Here is a 19,238-nt window from a genome sequence, read left to right as displayed (position 1 = left end):
GATTTAAACACCAAGCTGCGCCCGTGGTGCCATGGCAACCATCATAGCAACGATAAAAACATGCGTGATAACTATTAAAATATTTATCATAAGCACGAACTGGCTGAAGACTGTGGAAGCAAAGACCACATTTCTCGCTAGAAATGGTGTCAGAATGTATTTTTATGCCCAAACTAAGTTACAAAATTATATTTTTATCTGAAAAAACAAGGAATCTCCGCCATTTTTTCCTCTCCGCAGACGGGAGCTTGAGAGTCACGTGACGTGAGAACACGCCAATGCAAAACAATGGGAGGACTAAATGTTACCATCTCACAATCTGAGAGGCCAGATTGTGAGATGGTAACGTCGGTCCAAGTGGACCAACGTTGCCATTGAACATTTTCTGATGAGACTGGGTTGGAAACTCACAGAATTTGCATAATTTGACTGTGAGATTCTCAAGCATGGTCCTCTTGGTCCTGCTGTCTATGTGATATAGATAGTGATCTCTAAATTAGGACTGGTTTTCATTTGAATGCATTTAGAGGAATATTTACTTTAGCATGTTGTCACTTGTATCAGGAAATATGAGTTGTTGTTGCCTGAGGTGGTTCAGATACAAATTCTGCAAAGAAAACTGAAAACATATTTACTTAACAAGAACAAATTCATGTTCAATGTGTGAATAGAACAGTCGACACTTTGGAAGCCACATGACCATAAGGTCTGTGAACCGATGTTGTGCAGTTGAGTCTGGAAAGTTTGAGCTTCATGCATTTTAAAGTTGCTTGATTTTACACTTCCTCCATTTTCTTCAGGTTAACTCAAAACGACTTGTACATGTGCTGCGTGTTAAACCTAAAACATTGGTTGAGAACATGTCTCCTCATACTTTCTGATGACCTTGGCATTAACCAGTTGATCAGCTCAGATTTACACCAGCATTTAATCTACTAAATCTACTAAAGCTGAAAGCTCAACAATCTGCCCTTGTGGAAACCTGGCACACACAGAACAGAAAAGAAGTTTCGGGATGTATTGCATTTTAACTCCACTGTATTCAATATTATTGAAATGTATTTTAACTCTGCAGGTGCAGCATACTTATTTGATATGAGTTCAAAGTAGGTATATGAATTGTTCTATGTTATATTTGTTCTGCTTCTCTTAAATTAATTCTCTCTTCTCATGTCCTGAATTGGAGATTGGGTTGTGTTGCTTCATTGGATTTTCATTTTTGTCTTGTCGTGCTTTCAAGGTTCTTATTGACCTCCTCTTGCGTTGTGCATTTTCCGATTCTGCAGAATGTCAGTCCTGCGAGCTCTGACACGCCACATGTGGCTCACTGTTCATTATCAGGCCATCAATATCTATTGATTGATGGGCTAAAAGCAGACACAAACTGATGAATCTCTGTCAAACCTTTTTCAGATACTATTTGATGTGGGGTTTTTTTGTGATCAATAACTGCACAAACATACAATGCTATTTCAGGGCTGTTTAATTAGATTGTACTGCAAATAAGTGTCAACATTAAATAAACACTAAAGTGGGTATAATATCATGATCAGAAAGGTCACACTACAAGGTTAGCATTCACACTGAGGCTCAACCACACAGTAGGCTAACATGCGAATGAGCTGCAAAATAAACAGTCACATAAGATGATGTGACACTAATGCTGACACACTTCAAACAAAGGCTTCACTATCACATGATAAGAGACACCATCCCATACTGAGAAATATAAGAATAAAAAAAACTGAAAATAAAATCCAATTATGAGGAACTAGCAAAAGTCCCCATGTGAAAAATACAAAGTGACTAAATCATAACCTCCTCGCTGGAGATGATTCAACAAAGATCGAAAAGATCTCATTATTCTCAAAAGATAATTTGAATTCAACTAAACGTTTTTCTTGCTCAGACACAAAAGCTCCTTAATGACACATTAGTTTGTTCACACGGCACATTGACACAGGTGCTGTCTTTGTGCTCCTCATGTCTCCTCTGTTAAAACAATTCAAAACAAGTTATCAGCAACGGACATGCATATGAAACTATATCTGCCTACAATCAATTTCATTATTTGGCTTGTTATGCAACAGTTTGAACTAATCAGTTGGCGCTAAACAGCTTAGTTTGTTCCCATTTTTTCACTGCGGAGTCACGTGACTCAAAGTAACCTTTGTAACACATATCATGAATGCACAATATACACGGAACATGAATCCGCACAACTAAGGATCCATTTTGGATGCGCAGCAAATTAAAAGCTCAGTCAGAAAGTTTTAACTTCTTCCCATCCGTCTGCACAGTAGTCTTTATGGACATACAGTATGTGTGAGCTGAGTCAAATTTGAATGACTTGGCAGATATCTATTTTAACTGCCAGCTAAATTTATTCCCCATGTGCTGAGCTCTAATTTTAAACGAGGTGCTAAATATACAGACAGTTTCCAAGCCAAAAGCAGAGATAGCTGCGTCATTGTGTCTGTGAGAGCAGAGTCAACCCCTGGAGGAGTCGCAGCGTGGAACACGCCACAGAGAAACCTTTGTTGATGCTGCCATCTATGGGCCAACACCAGAAGATGAAGAGGAAGAAGAGGAGAAGGAGGAGGAGGAGGAGGTCTCCATGGCGACGTTGGATGAGATGCTTAGATAATTTGGATGAGCAAGTAGGTCAAGTGGTCTTGATAAGGCATCATTGAAAAGGCAGACAGACCTATTTAAAGGGTTATGAATGTAAAGAAGTGTTAAATAACGATGTGACTCAGAGCTCTGCAGTGATTAAATGTATAATCATAATTATTTATCTTCCAAAGCTTCTTTATAATGTCAGGGGCTAAACGATGTTTTTCGACTAACATTTAAATCAAATTAACATAACGGCTTAATAAACCAACTATCAATGCCATTATATATCATATGACAATCCATGTAGTTTCTATTTGTCCCCATCATGCCATCATCTTACAATACTTACTAATACTGTACAAATTCAACTAAAATAAGTGAAAGTACATATTAAATTCATAAATACAAAATGATGCTTTAAGTCTCCCTTTTTAAGAAGCAGCAATGAATGGGTCGTAACATGCTATAACATACTAGCAAGCAGATAGGATTTTTAACATCTCCCATAGATGGAGGCTGTTATATAAGATAATGAGGACGTTATAATATAGGAAATACACAGTAAATGTTATTATTGTTGTTGTTGTTGTTGTTGTTGTTACTGAAAATGCCCCTGTAGCTGCTTACAACTGCAATATATTTAATACATGTTTGTATATTCACAGAGGGACTTGAAGTAAAGTGATCCACAAGATGGCGCCCATGATCAAAGTAGCTTTCAACTGTATCTCTCCGGTTGTACTGAGAGTGGGTATTTAAATTATTTAATTTCATACGCCGGGCTCTTGAATACGTCCTTAAGAGAACAAAATGAAAAACAGGAACAAGATAATAGATCCTGAGGTCATCCAAAAACGATACCAGATTAAAACACAAAAGGAAGAAATTGTTTATTACATCAGCAGGAACTGACTCACACCCACACTCACGTAATAGTCCAGGATTGACGTACTTTTCTCTCATTGTTATCTCATCAGAAGGTGAAAGGTTAAACAAGTAGAAGAAGGTTGTGGTTAAACACTATCGAATTTATAGGGCAATAAAGATGGCAGAAGTGAAACCGGCTCTGTCTGACACTTGCCTATATAATCCTACCCAACACGGATTAAAGTAATTATTGTGGCAGTTCTAAAAAAAAAACAAGGCTTATTTTCTCTGATACAGTTGACTGGACTTTTTCACACAAGACTGTGACCTTATTGAAATAAACACGATGTGGCAAATTCACTTTATAATCCCTCTGAACTGTGTTGTGGGAAATACTCCATCAGAAATACAGCAGGGTTTCCATCTCAAATTATAATGAAAAGACTATTTTTTTATAAATAGTAAATATCCTGGTAAATGTATATGTTAATGAGGGTTATTCAAGTATTTTTTCATATGCTAAAAGCTGATGCCCACATTCAACTCAACTCTGTATGTCAAGGATAATAATCAAGTTTTCATCCTGAGCTCTGGAGCTGCAGAGCCAACATGTCACACAGAATTAACATCAGCCAAAATGGATATACCACAGAGGAGCGACCTTTTTATAATAAACAGAAAACTGGGAGTCATATACCAAAAAGGAACTATCTCTGGTGTTTTATCTAAGTTATACGATCATGTAAACACCAGATATACCAAAAGTCCTCCACTATAAACACCACAACTATAAACATCACCACGGCTCAGTATAACTATTACAGAGGAGCAGGGCCAACAACGAAACATGAACACTCCTATTCCTCACTGGCTGATTATCATCCAAACTATAGTACAATTAAACTGTCAGTGACCCAAAGCTGGACATCTGGTTCGCATTATTGTTGGCCCCGCTGGTTGCTATGATCTCTCTGATTACTTTTAGTTGTGTTGGCTCCAAGGAGACATCTGATAACGTAACACTTTTTAGCAAAAATGTCTCTAACGTGACTGTACTAACTCTCTGGCAGTCCAGCTATTTTCTTGAAAACCGAAGTAAAAACACGAACACTCCAGCTAAAATATACGAAGATTTTCTTGACGATCTCTATTTGAAGACTTGGATCCTGAACAATGGACATTTTCACGGTTGATCTACTATGCTAAGCAGTTTGAGGGTTTGTTGCTCTTGATCTTTAATGATTTTTGGTCAGATTTTGGGGAGACTGGTTTCGAGCTGTCAAGACAGCCGGTGAAGACACTGTTATCAAAATGCAATAAAGGGATAGTTCACCCAAAAGTGAAAATTATCTCATTACCTACTCACCACTATGCAGATGGAGGGGTGGGTTAATTGTTTCAGTCCATAAAACACTTTTGGAGTTTCAGCAGTAAACAGCGTTGCAGCCAAATCCAATACAATTGAAGTATACACTTCTTCAAGCGTAAAACAACAGAATAAAACAGAAAACGCCTCCATACTGCTCCTGTGATCTCAACCAAGTGCCTGTAATATTTAAAGATAAGTAAAATTTGACTTGAATCTGCTTCGTCTACACCATGTTTTCAGCATAAATGTTCTCTGATATCGTTCTGCGTAAGTGAGCCTGTTAGCGTGAGCTGAAGTGGAAATATTGGCAACTGTGGGATAAATGCTGAAAGAGCTGCTGTGTAACAAAGCACAAGAAGAGGACAACCATGAAGCAAACACAACTGACTTAGTTTCAGGTATTTTAAGTTTGTTTGCTAAGTAACAGCTACAGCATGCAACTTCGCCACTAGATATCACTGAATTCCACACACTGAACCAACGTATGCATTTCTTAATCGCATTGTGTCCTTACGTCTTGCCACTGGTGTCTCTGTCTGGCGCATCTGAATTAGATATGCAAGTCCTAAAGTTTAGACACAACAATGTACTGTTGGTTGGCCCTTTATCGACAACCTGACCTTGGGGAATGAAGGGAGTAAATGTGAAGTAGACAGCCACTATTCTCCTAATGGTGTAGATATATAATGTGTCATATACACTATATACATAACATATGGTGGCATATACAGTAATGTGTGAGGATACATATCAGAAAGTTTATGTTTTTACCAGACCAATTAGACTTTATAGCAACAAAACTACAAAAACACACAACAAAGCTGCAACTGTATTCGATCAGAACATTGGAAAAACAATCAGTTGTTAAATCTAAATAATCTTTTGATGTTTTATACTTTTCTGTTGTATATTTATTCAATAAATGTTGTCATTACCAGCCTCTCACCACCTGGTCACCTCTTTATTCCTGCCGAGATTCTAATGCAGCAATCACTGTGAACGTGCAGGAGGAAACACACATCAACAAATCCCCAATTAAGCTTGTACCTCAATTTAGTCAAACCCTTGATTAAGTATAATCAAGGTGATGGAAATGTCAGTTTCTCCGTTGATTGAATATCCTTCATTTTAATTAAATCAGTCGCTGAACATTGAGGGAGACAATTGGCATTGAATTGAAAAAGCAAATAAGCAAAAGGGTAATTCAATCCTAATGGTTTAATTTGCTTGGGGCCAATGAAACAGTTTCTACTTTTGGACATGAATCCTGAAACGTAATGTCAACAACAAAACAGGACAGGTTGTGTAAAGCCGTTTTTGTATGTTCCCCCTGAAACCCCCCTCTTTCTCAGCATGTGCTGTCCACATGTATTTAGAGGTGTAAGGCACAGATGCTAGTCTTTGGTGCATGCTTGCAGTCTACCTATGTTCTCTTTATACATACTCTAGGTCTAGGACTAATGGTCCTGCTCCTAACGAATAACAATGTGTGCAACATCTGGAGTGTGTGTGGTTTGTGAGTCTTGTATTGTCTTTGTGAAGTCTTATTATGAATCCAACCTGATACTTACAAAAAAAAAAAAGTATTTAATTAAAGAAGAACAAAGTTTGATCAAGACTGAAAAATAGACAGTGAAGAGGATAAAATACATCTGCACCCTGTCCTCGTGTGGATTGTTATGTCATTACAGTCAGAAACAGTGGCATCGTCATGGCTTGAAAGGTCTACATTATTTAACAATGCCAACAAAGTCAGTAGAATGTGTACTAGAAAATGAATAGGAAATGGGATAAAAGGTTTTTATGTTTTAATCTCCAATTTTTGAAAATCACATTTTCAAAAATATTCCATATTTCAGTTGAGTTTAGAATGAGCTACATCTTTTTTATCTTGGTATCCCTTCAGGTTGCTCTTACATATCGGCCCTGCCTACAATACGAACGATGTCATTAACATGCAATTGTCACGTATCTGTGTCAGTGGGTGTGTGTCACAGAACACTGAAGGTTTCTGTGGATAACGAGTATAAAAATATCCTCCATCTATGTGACAGCTTCATTACTGTTGTGTGTCTTAAGTGTGTATTTTGAGGGGTCCTGATCCGTTTGTGTGTGATGGCAAAGATGTGGGTTGACAGTGTGTCTGCCGGCACATTTTCTGGGTCTGTCTTTGTGTACACTGCTGTGCTCCAGCTGTCTGAGTGTATAAGGCACAGTGGGTGGACAAACACTGAAGTGACTTTCACACACACACACAGACACACACAGCGGTGAATGGCTCGGGGGCCTTTGCTATAATAGGGAGTGACTGTGAGTGTTGACTATGCAGGAGTGTGAGAAAACAACAGATTACAACATTAGAGCAAAGTGCTTTAAACATGAACATTGATTATAAAGATAATGAGAAATCCAGAACAAGATAAATACAAAAGCCATTTAACCCAAGTGTTTGTTTGTCTGTCTGTTAGTTAGCAGAATGACGCTGCAGGACAGATTACAATGAAATGTTTTGTGGTATGGGTCAGAAATGAACCCAATCAATTTTGGTGCGGATCCGGATCAGGCCGATGGGAAATTCCCCTCACGTATTTGCAGAAATGTAAAAAAGTTAAAAAAATTCATTGAATTCTCAAAGAATTGATCATGGATCTTGATGGGAGAACATCTGCCATTCGCCGGTTTCACCATCATAAGATCTGAACAAAAAACCAGAGAAACCTTGGAGCACTGAGTTGAAGTGATGAGATGGGAAAACTCACAAAAGGCCTCCAGTTCCTCAGCTCATTAACAGATCCTAACCTCATGACACAGTCTTTCCTCTAAAAGCTGCAACAAGTTTCTCTATTCTGGGAACCACGGCCATTTCCCAATAAAGAAAAGAACATGGTGATGATTAACACAGTAAACGTTCTTTAATGTTTTCATTACAATAACACTGCACGAGTCCTTCAGACTCATTTGACATTTTGCTCAAATTTATTTGAAATTTTCACTGGATTTTTTCCCTTCTACTTTCTAGGCACAGGACTTTTCTCCCGAATAATATCCCTTCAGAAATTCAAACATAAACAGTTAGATATAACACTGAGTGTCAAGCTTTCACATGTCCAAAAGTTGGCCGAAAATGTAGCAAACTGTGTAAAATGTGAGGCAGATGAACTTATGAATCAAAAACTGTCGAAATAAAACTAAATCTTTTCATTCTGACAGCTGGCAGTGAGGAGACCTGAGTCAGTCCATAGACAAATATACAGCCGCTCATCTTGAGGGTTTAGTATCAACTGCCGAGCAGCTGAACATAACAAGTGCATTCCAACTTGTGGCCTGTCTGCTTTCTAAGTCCGAGTGTTTTACGGCTCACTTTAAAGTACTCCATCACCTCAGCACTTTACAATCGCTGCCCATTTCTGGTTTTGTAATCATAAGACTTTGTCTCTGAGTGTCACACAGGCACAGCGTCACATCCCAGTGCATCAGTGCACTCCATTAACTTCCATTAAGCTCCCTCATCGTGTGTAGGACCTCTGCCAGTTGTAAATGGCGTGGATATTATGGGAACACGCTGGCACCTTTTTACATGTACTGACGCTGCGGTGCCGGAAAAGCCTGCCCCCTGCCCCTGCCCCCCCGCCCAGTCCCCTCCTCCTGGCGGCGAGCTGTTTGGCTCTCTCCTCAGCGGCAAAGAAGTCTGTGGTCGCCCTGAAGAATTCCAGCAGAGCTCTGTGGCTCCAACTGGTCCCACGGCTCGGCACGGCTGGAGAGCCGGCTGCACTTAATGCACCAGCACCACTCCCCTCAGACTGGGTGGAGAAACCACAGTGACCTCCACGGTCCGTTAGGAGGAGAAAAAAATGTGGGTTGGTCTCAAAGAGTTCCAAGGGTATAGTGGAGTGGGTGTCCCCGCGGACCGGGTCATCCCGAGCGCACACGCTCAGAACAGGAATGGCCACTTCGTCCACGTCTCTCAAGGGCTCGTTATGTTCCCAGTAAGCCTCCCAGGTACCGGATGTATTGGTGCTACCACTGCTTCCTGTAGCTGCTGCTGCTGTTGATGGTGCAGGGCCTGCATGTCCAGTCTGACAGAACATCGCCTCTTCCAGGCTCCGCAAGGAACAGCTAGAAAACATTGTGTCTGTCTGTATTGTCTCTCTCAGCACCGTCCTGTACCTATGCACACACACGCACACGCACACACACACACACACACACACACACACACACACACACACACACACACACACACACACACACACACACAGGTAAACAGAGTCAACAAGACAAAAATACCAGTAAATCAATTCTGAGGAGCTGCACTGGTCTCACGTTCCCTATTGACATTGATTCAAGAAACTTCACCCGGGTCACAGTGTTTCTCAGAATCAATGACCTGCCCACCTACAGAAACTTGATTGTTTCCTTATTCGTCTCTGCCTGTCCAATAAATGGTTAGTGAGGTTCTGCTTTCATTATAATCTCCTTTGAGCTGGTTTCAGAATTTAGACCATCCTGTTCATATCACGTCCTCTGTGATTTCCTCCCGGAGTGAAGTGATAGAAGAGAAGGAGCCGTTTATCTCTTCCCTTCGTCCAAGACTCTTTTGGACGACGGGAAGAGATAAACGTCATTGTAACATTACAAAATGTAATAGAATTGATGGCCAAATCAATTCATAAAATCCAAGCAGTAATGATCTAGATCTACTCTTTAAAGGTCCAGTTTTTAAGATTTAGGTGAAAGGAATCTATTGACAGAAATTTTATATAAAATAATTCCAGTGATGTTTTCAAGAGTGTGTTTCATCTAAAAAATGTTTTTATTATTTACATTAGAATGGGCCTTTTATATTGAAATACTTTATATTTACATCAGGGGGGTCCTCTCAATGGAGGCCGCCATGTTTCTTGTAGTAGCCCGGACTGGACAAACTAAACACCCATTGAGTTTTTATGAAAACTATAGGTTACTACAGGTTCTCTTTCATGTTTGGAAGGGGAGGCTGAGGTGAGGCGTATTCAGCTACTTTATGTTACTAAAGTCTACTCACTGCAACTTTAATAGAAAACAAAGTAGAATCAATCTTACATACACACTTTACTCCGAGCTTTTAGGACCATGTTTTCTACCCATTTCTCATTATCTTACTGATTAACAGCATCATCTTTATCTCAATACCTGCTGAGAGAAATCTTCTGGTAGAGCACCAGTGCCCACTGCAGGGGCCAGCACAGCCCGTTCTCAAACCAGCTCTGACAGCGGAACATGGGCGACAGGCAGACGGCTGCCGTCACATAACTGGACGATCCGCACTCCCCCAGGTACGAGAGGAGGAGGCCTGACCCGCTGCTCTCGCTCACTGCGTACAGTCTCCCCGCCGGCTGCCTGTGGCGAATGTAGCGCACGGCCTCGCGCAGGTCAGCCGGGTCTCCAAACTGCTGCAGCTTGAGGGTGGTGAGCGGGGTGCTGTTGTGGCTGCGGCGGTTGAAGATGGCAGGCAGGTAGCCGTGGGACAGTGCCGCTTCACACAACTGGAGAGAGGGGTTAGAAAAATGAATAAAAGGATGAACATGTATCTCCAAAAATGTGTCAGCTCAACGATGCCTTTCTTCAACATCTTGATTTATATGGGGGCATATAAGACTGAAATGGCCTACTCTCCAAGAACAAAAAGTAATCTTGGTTGCATAACTTCCAGTGATATCATTGGTCTCATAATGGTTAAATCCTGCTTCTTGTGTGTCCTGGAGCAAGTAAAAGAGAACACAGTGTCCCCTTCACATGTTACAATACATGATCTACTTCAACATTTCACTGGGTCAAAAATCAGGAAGGAAATTTTGCTCAATAACGACTTAAGAAAGCTCTACCTGGTCTTTTGCCGCATTGCAAATTTTTGTTTAACTGTCTTCGCTCTCACATTTTTCATAACAACAGCCTCCAATTGGGAGGCCAACCAGATTACTTCCTTAGTACCTGTCAGCCTCCAAGCAATTCACGATATCCAGAAACATTTGAATCTACCTGGCACACCTTTATTTCTATCTCAAACTCTGCACAGCAATGCAAACTAATGTGCCTTGGAACAAATGGCTCTCCACACATCCATCTCAGACAGCTCCGACCAGCCCCAGTGGACTGGTCTCAACAATTTATTATATTTCATCCACATACTTTATTTATGATTTATAAACTTGGAAAATGTATCAGGTGTGTCAAATATGTAAGTGTCCTGAGGTGGGAGGACCTGCTGGGGAGTTTATTCTTTTAAATTTAATATATATATATATTTTTAAATCCTGTTACATCTTACATACATCTTTTGCACCAAAATTAGCACATATATGCAGGTTTTTGAACACGGGTAAACCCGCTTAACATGTGAATGACTTCTATCCCACTAACAGGAGAGGAAATGCTTTCCTGATTCCTCATGTTTGATGTCACAAATGCATCAAAAACTGAGGCGCTCTCTCGTCTCGCTGTCTGGCCCTCCATCACTGTTGATGTTTGTGTCCAGTCACATTACAGACAAAAGCCAGACGTTAGAGGGTGCTAGGTGGTTTCCTGCCTGCACATGCATGGTAGTGCTTTTTATTGCATGGAAAAATAAATAACCATTTGCTGGCAGGGTTAAGTGTTGCTCCCTTTCACTGTGTTGTTTACCCATGCTTGAGGTGTACACAGTCATTCAACATGAACTGGATTAAGTGCAATCACTTTACTGACACAGTAAACATGTTTGGCATACATAACATGGAACCCACTGTTGTTAAACATATATAAACATATACATTTATACATATATATAGACTCATCTCCATCAACAAATCAGGGTGGTGCCATGCACTTGGCAAGGCTAAGATGTACAGGCATTATAGAGGCAATTTTCAAACACAGTGGGGGATTTATGAAAGCTATTATGAACAATGTCATTTGCTTGGATGATTCCCATTCAGCCCACAGTCGAGAAAAGCCTCAACCTGCACGGTGTAGCGATCCCTGAAAAGGACTTTGAGCTGTGTTGGCAGCAGGAGAGCAGAAAGGACTCGAGTGTGGAAACCTGTGATCTCATGTCTCTGGCAGGAAGACTTCACTTTCACCAGAGAGAAATATCACTACTCACTGTTTCTGCTGCATGAATGTGACAACATGAGATTTCTGGGCTGTATAAAGTCATTGGTGCCGGACAAATATCTGAATTCTTTACAACTGAATCAATGCCGATTAAAATGTGTGCACAAATGTGGAATTGATGCAACGTTTTTGTTCTATTCAGCAAATAAATAAAAGTTTGGGTTAGGTTGAAACCTTTGGAGGCTGTAGGAGAATGATGTATCCTCAGAGGAAACAGCAGAGCCTCAGAGGCTCCATGAAACGTGATGGTAAGGTGAGGATCTTTGTCACATTGGGTTGCAACTTAGCTTACTTGACGTCATTCACTAAATTCTTGATCTTGATAAAGACAGTGGTTTTAAGTGTTGGTAACATAAATCCGCTCTGGAGGTATAGCGGCTTGTACTTTGCAGAGGTCGGCGGTTCAATCCCTATCTCCTCCAGTCCACTTGTCCCTGAGCAAGAGGCTGAACCCCATCGTGCTGTCTTTGAATAGTGTTTGGTTGAAAAAGTCCAGCACATAGTAGCACTGTATGAATGTGTGTATGAATGGATAAATGGTCGACTCGGTGTAAAGAGCCTTGAGCGCTTATCCTTGACGATAAGACTAGATAAAGTGCTTTATAAATACAGTTAATTTACTAATAATACAAATATCTTTATAAGACTACAGCTTAAAACTGCACGAGCTGGGGGAAATAAATCTAGCAGGGCTTCAACGTTTTGATTTGAGCAGAAATGACATCCCCATATATAAATTGAGACGCTCTCCCTGCAGAGAAGAATTGATGATTATTCCAGACGAGCCTCAAAAATGTACCTTTAGAATACATATTTCACGGCAGTGTCTGGAAACTAATGCAGGCAACTTGTCTCTCCTGTAAATGAGCAGCGTCAATCTGCTTCATCTCACCACAGAGGAAAATAACCCTAACCCTTCTTCTTTTTCTCAGAGGTTTGGTGCACATAAAATGTCAGATTTGAACTGAGTTTCATTTTTGCTTTAGATTTACAGAAACCACAGAATACTGCAGGTGCAGCTGCAGAATCACGGCATTAAATATTTAACAGCTCCGAGACACTGCAGTCGCATTTTTGCCCCTTTCTATATAAAAAGAGGATTTACTCAGCCAGATACAGGCAGCGTGAGTAAGATCTAAAACACTGGAACCTCATTCATTCACTCAGTCCTTCCTCAGCCTCTTCCAAAGATAACGTTGGATCACTGAGATTCAAGAGGAACATGTGAGGGGGAGTGGAGAGCAGCTCTAAATGAGTCTGAATCACTTCAGTTCACTTTCCTTCCCACAGGTATTGAGATATTTAACATTTCAGACGAGCTGCAGCCGAGTGACGAATGTTGTGCCTTAGATTGCATCAGGTGAAGTTACGTTGCCCCGGTTATGTCTGCATGTTCCAGTATTAGTAAGCTACAGCTGCACGGTGTAAACCACCATCACACAGTGTTGTGATGCACTGTGTGACTCACCCAGGCTCACTGAGCGATGAGGAGGTACTGCACTGCGTTAACTACTAAACACAGAGCGGATGGAACACAAGAGGAAAGTGGTCGGGGAGAATTGACCACATCCAAGGATGTTGAAATAGCTAAATCTGTTATATTGTGTGTCACTGAAAGTTTTTTGCTGGAGGTGAAGCAATGACTCATGACCAAGTAGGACTCATTTTTAAGATTTGATAAACTGTGAAGGCAGTGGTTATGGCACTATCGTCTCACAGCAAGACCAACCTGCTTCTTACAGTGTCCAGTTTGCATCTCTGTGTCTTCGTGGATTTTCTAAAGCCCCTTTTCTACTGCTCGAAAAACACACTAACATCAGGCTTTTGTCTGCAGTGGGACTGGATACAATCAGCGCTCACTCCCAGCTCTAATGACTCTGCAGTAGAAAAGGGGTTTTAATCACGTCAATCGCCTGCTTTGAGCTGGTCTACCTGCGTATGAAAAATCCGCGTATACCCGATATATTTGGTGTAAAATAGGTGTAAGATCGGACTTATCTCTGCGATGGGAATGAAAACAATCAGCATTATCTCCCTGCTCTAATGGCTCTGCAGTAGATGTCGGTTTTAACGTGACACCAGGATTAACGCTTTAATTTCTTTCGCGGCGTGTCGTTATGATGTCCGCTACACTTTCGGACATTGGTGCATAAACAGCCACAAATATTTGTGTATTTATTGTATTTTACGTCTTTTTTGTACCATGCAAGGTGCAAGGTTTCTGACGTGTTGGTTTCTGGCGTATTCGTGACGTTGAAAATTACTCCCAGGGGGAAATAAAAGGCAAGCTCCTCGACTGGGAATGAAAGGAGTTAATCACATCTATTTGTCTGGTTTATTCATGTGTAATATACTTGTGTGTAAAAGAGGTATACAATGGCCCTGTGATACGCTGGTGAACTGTTCAGGATGTACCTGATGTCAGCTTGGATTGGCTCCAGTCCACCGTGACTTTCAATGTGGGAGAATAGAAGGATGGATCCATTATAAAACTGATGTTTTCATACAACCCGTGATTTGCACATGACACATGCAGCTAAACACTCCATACCGATCATGAAATGTTATTTTAAAAGTTGTGTACATTACTGAAAAAAGAGCAACTTCAGCTTTGCTCTACACCAGATTTGCAGACAGAAGGTTTCAGGCCTTGTGTTATTTTGAGCTGTGCATTTAGTTTTGTTGAGCTGATAAACTGTGCAGTGTCAGTGCAGTGATAAATTCCTTCAGCAGGGACTCCAGACGCTGCACAACATGCCAGGGCTGGCCCTCCCACACACACACACACACACACACACACACAGACACACACACACACACACACACACACACACACACACACACACACACACACACACACACACACACACAGAGCACCGCATTTCTTTCTCTTATCCCCCTCCACTGAAACAATGACAAACATAAATAAAAGAGGGCCCCTGAAAAGTTCAACAATATTCCTAGTCCTAGTCTATTGTGATCTGTTTCTGTGAGACCACCACTTCTGTCAAACTAACTTTGGCACAAATCAAGTTGATTTAAGGATTTTATTTGATTAAAAGCAACAAAGCATCTCACTACAGTGCTCCATCATCTATCCAGGTCAAAAGTTCACCTAAATTATCTTCAACAGGCCTGTGACAAGGGCCAGACATGGATTTACTGCAATGAGTTAGGAACAGGGCAATCAGTGCAGACATTTGAGAGGAATTATGGCGATTTTTGCTGAAAATCTATTTTGTTGAATATTTGTTTTGCTCTAAATCATCCAGAAACTTCATACTGTATAGGGACTATACATTATGAAGATGATAAGTATCACAGACACACATTCGAAGTGGAGAGGAGTTATGAATAATTGAAGACAACATCACCACAATTAAAAACACCAAGGAGCATCAAACATTTTCAAGGTAGCTCCTGTTATACCAGCCTCCATAAAACTGTATTTTGTCACAGACGGTTTGCTGTATTAGTGTTTTCCAAGATGAATAAGAATATAGTGGTTGGTAAAATGTCAATACCTTTTCTTTCTAGCTGACAAAAAAAAACATATCCAATGAGTCATTGACAGAATTGCTGCCAAAACCCGATGTAGGGCCAGACACTGATGTAGGAAAAAGTGGGGAGACAAATTTGCATTTTGCTGAGCGTGTGGGGAAAATGTCTTCAGTGTCCCCTGTGTCCACTGGACAAGCTCCCAGCTATTGTTGAATAGTACAAGAGGACACCTATGGCCGATAGTTCCTACAGTGTTCACCAAAGATGTGTGTAAACAGCTTCAAACTAAATTCAGCTTTGTGCTTATTGATCACTGTCATCACTGAGTAAGTATCGCTGCTCTTAATGAACAGTTTAGCCTCAGTGCATCGACACCAAGCTGTAAAATTCCGTAAGAGACATTGCACTGATCTAATCCCTGTTTCTTTGCCCTGGGTAAACTCTGACAAGAACAGACGCTTGATAACCTGAGACATTCAGGCCTTGTCTGAAATGGATCACCCGCCTTTTGTGACTGGTGATATTTACACAATAAAGACATTTCCGAAACTAGGTATGATGATGTATTTCTGCTTGTATTACTTCCCTCGCTGATCCATTCCAGGCTGTAAATGTAAAAACTTTTACTGCACACTTCTAAAGCTATTATCACTTCCCACATGGAATTTAGGGAATTCCAAAACTGCTCCCTTAGAACTCATGAAGTGAAAAGAATGGTCACAGAACAGTGAAACTATAACGATCCTACCTGCTCTTTCAGGAAACTACGATGGCCGTAACGCAAAACATCTGACACAGCTGGATTTCTGCTTATGTGAACATATATGACCTTTCAGCATGTTGCTCTAAACACAGATCACAGGCCACTGAATAAGAGACTCACTGCTTCACGTCTTTAGACACCTTCTGATTTAACAGCAGGCTCATGTGCACTACACGACACTAAAGTTTTTATTTGGATTAAACAAATAAGATCATTACCTAACATTTCACTTGATGAGTTTTAGAGCTGTGGCTAGATGGAGGTTTGTGTTACCTACGGATTTAGCCAGGCGAGCTGTTTCCCTCTGTTTTCAGTCTTTATGCTAAGCTAAGCAAGTCAGCTGCTGGTTGTAGCTTCATATCTACCACAAAGATATGCTTGTGATATATCAATCTTCTCGTCTAACCCTCAGCAAGAAAGCATAAGACCAATTTTGGCTTAATGTTCAGTGACCACTTTAAGAAATGTAAAAGAAGGAAATATAATGATGAAGGACAGAGATGGAGCAGAAGAAACAAGACAGATAGACCAGTGTAAATTCAGAGTAAAGTATCGTCTTTGCACATTTCAAACTGTCCGATGTGAACCGCAGCAGACTAAATAAGAAGCAAACAACAAACAAAGTGTAAAAATATGAATGATTTAAGAGGAGATGGTTAATTTATAAATTCATCGGTTCCTGCAGAGTGCTGTGAAAAGGAGACATTTCCTCTTCTGTCTCCTCTCTGTGTCACAGATAGAGACTCGTGTGTGTGTATGCCCATGCAAACATGACCTCTTTTTTATCTCTGTCTGCCACGCACACGCTGACTGCTTTATGCAGTGAAAATCCCCAGTGACAGAAGAACATCTTAATTGGTGAATATCCCTTGTGGTGCCTCTGCTTCCTGTCCTCCCAAGCGTAACTGTCTGACTCCATCACAAATGCTCTCTACTCTGCTGATGGCCCCAAAAAAAAAGAGGCACAAATCCGTCTGAACGTGAGCTACTCATCATCTCTTTATCATTTCCCTGGGTGAATATTTAAGTGACCACATGTTTACGTTGTCATAATACTGTTATTTTCGCCTCATCACTTTTTCTCCTCTTTCCTGCCTTCCCCTATTACTATAAGATGTTATTAACTCCAGGCTTATATCAAACTCATTATGTTGTGTTGGGCCAATCCAGTTGTTGCCCACTTGTTAGTTCTGACACGGAGCTGACAGGAAGCCGATGACTAATTTGCACACAGAGTTTACAGTTCCAGATGAAATGAGCTAGCTAGCGCGACGCCAGGTGCCCAGAGGGATGTGAGAGCCAACAGGCATTCGTGCGGAGCAGCACTCCACTCCCACTGGCCCCTCGAGTCAAGGGATGCTTTGTAATCCCTCACTCGATTTCCTCACTCAGCGCATACAAAGAACAGTTGAAAGACTCGTAATGCTTCTGCTACCCTTTTTCTTTTTTTTACCACCCTGCCCTTTTTCTTCAGACTGAGTGTACCACTGCTAAAAGTCAAGTGGTTTCCTTTGCCACATGGCCATTGTTGATTTGCACAAGCATCTTCCCAATACTGCTTTAAATGATTCTTACATCTCTTTTGATTAGTTTCCTTGTTAAAATACTTGTGTATCATGTATTTCATGGTTTCTATATTTATTCACTTGAAATCAGTTTGCTCTTTTATCAGGGATCAGGTAATTTTTTGTATCTCTTTCTTTAACAGTGTGAGATTTTATTCTTCTAAGTTTTCAATTATTTCTCAGACACTAATTCATGGACCTTGATTAAAAAAAAAAAAAACAGGCATTAGAGAACTGCTCTCCATAAATGTGTGTAGTTTAGTGTTGCTTGATTTAACTCAAATTTTAATTTAGCTTGACTGGTGTGCCCTGGCAAAGGAATGTACTTTACACCAAGTGCCAATCCCTTCTTTGAATTTCAGCTATAAAGATACTCATATGTACCTTTTAGGTGAGGAACTGCTACTGTTGGTGCAATGACAAACACACAGTGCCTTGCAGCTTACAATGTTAATCGTGTTGATGTCATAATAGATTCAAGACACATGAGCAGCTACAAAGTCGTCTAGTGAGGGGATCTTGATCTTTATCAATGAAGTGGAAACAAATGGCTTTTTGTTAGCAGCATCATGACGCTAGAGTCTGCAGAAGGATGCGATACCAGTTTGAAGATGAATAAGGTGCCCAATTTGATAAGCTCTGGTTATTTCTGGTAGTACGTTCATCTCTGTAATAAAGTAATTGCAGTGGAGTCCATGAGTGAGACGCATGGATTTACCTTCAACACGTTTCTAGTGATTTTCCCAAAGGAGTTCGGGATGATGAGGAGAATCGGACTGGTGGAGTGGCTGGAAGTTCTGCGTCGCTTCTGGTAGGATGGCACAGCCCAGTCCAGGGCCACCAGCCCGTCATCGCTCAGCTGCAGGTTGTCCCGCACGAACTGGACCGGACAGTCGTAGGGCCAGCACGCCTCGTACGCGCTCTGGAGGAAGGCGCTGGCCCGCCACGTCCAGCCGACGCACGGCGAGTAACGGCTGAAAGTCCTGCAGTGTTTCAGGAGGTAGTTGGCCAGCGCGGAGGGTTTGCAGATCAGTGCCACGGTGCGCGCTTTCTCATCGGCCCGGTCGCCGTCCCTCTCCTCCCGCTCCGAGACCGACCTCCCGGTCTTGTCCCTCGCCTCCTGCTGTGGAATCCCCAGTCCTTGGAGCAGAGCATCCGGGGTGCTCTCGGTGCCAAAATATTTGGAGCCCGGCCATATCAGGACCACCAGGACCACAATGCAGAGAGCCACGAGCCATCCCAGCATTTGCACGGTTTAAGGGGGTGATGAGCGCAACACGCACGTTTCCCACACTTCAGAGCACTATGTAATCAAAGATTTGCACGAGAGGAAACAGTCAGTGGGGACATGCTCAGTCTTGCAGAGAAGGTGCTTTTTTTTATATCTAAATTGACCAGCTCCTTACTGAAGTTTGGTGCCTCC

General features: G+C 41.3%; 1 protein-coding gene across 1 annotated transcript; it reads right to left on the bottom strand.

Moving 5' to 3' along the window:
* Window positions 1-7,742: 7,742 nt before the first annotated feature.
* abhd15a (abhydrolase domain containing 15a) lies at window positions 7,743-19,173 on the bottom strand. Its single transcript, XM_053422693.1, has 3 exons — window positions 18,534-19,173; window positions 10,028-10,380; window positions 7,743-9,022 (listed from the first exon to the last, which is right to left on the bottom strand). The coding sequence occupies exons 1-3, from the start codon at window positions 19,059-19,061 to the stop codon at window positions 8,362-8,364; spliced, it is 1,542 nt and encodes a 513-aa protein (XP_053278668.1). The 5' UTR covers window positions 19,062-19,173; the 3' UTR covers window positions 7,743-8,361.
* Window positions 19,174-19,238: the final 65 nt, after the last annotated feature.

The sequence above is a fragment of the Pleuronectes platessa genome, chromosome 5 (genome assembly GCF_947347685.1).
Source record: "Pleuronectes platessa chromosome 5, fPlePla1.1, whole genome shotgun sequence".
Classification (NCBI taxonomy): domain Eukaryota; kingdom Metazoa; phylum Chordata; class Actinopteri; order Pleuronectiformes; family Pleuronectidae; genus Pleuronectes; species Pleuronectes platessa.
The sequence above is the reverse complement of the archived record's forward strand: the minus strand, read 5'-3'. Positions and strand labels throughout refer to the sequence as shown.

Coding starts and splice junctions, on each gene's coding strand:
- abhd15a (XM_053422693.1), bottom strand. CDS start 19,061: ATGCTGGGATGGCTCGTGGCTCTCTGCATTGTGGTCCTGGTGGTCCTG. Junction 10,381..18,533: donor TCACTAGAAACGTGTTGAAG/GTAAATCCATGC, acceptor CCCTCTCTCCAG/TTGTGTGAAGCGGCACTGTC. Junction 9,023..10,027: donor CAGAAGATTTCTCTCAGCAG/GTATTGAGATAA, acceptor GTGTGTGCATAG/GTACAGGACGGTGCTGAGAG.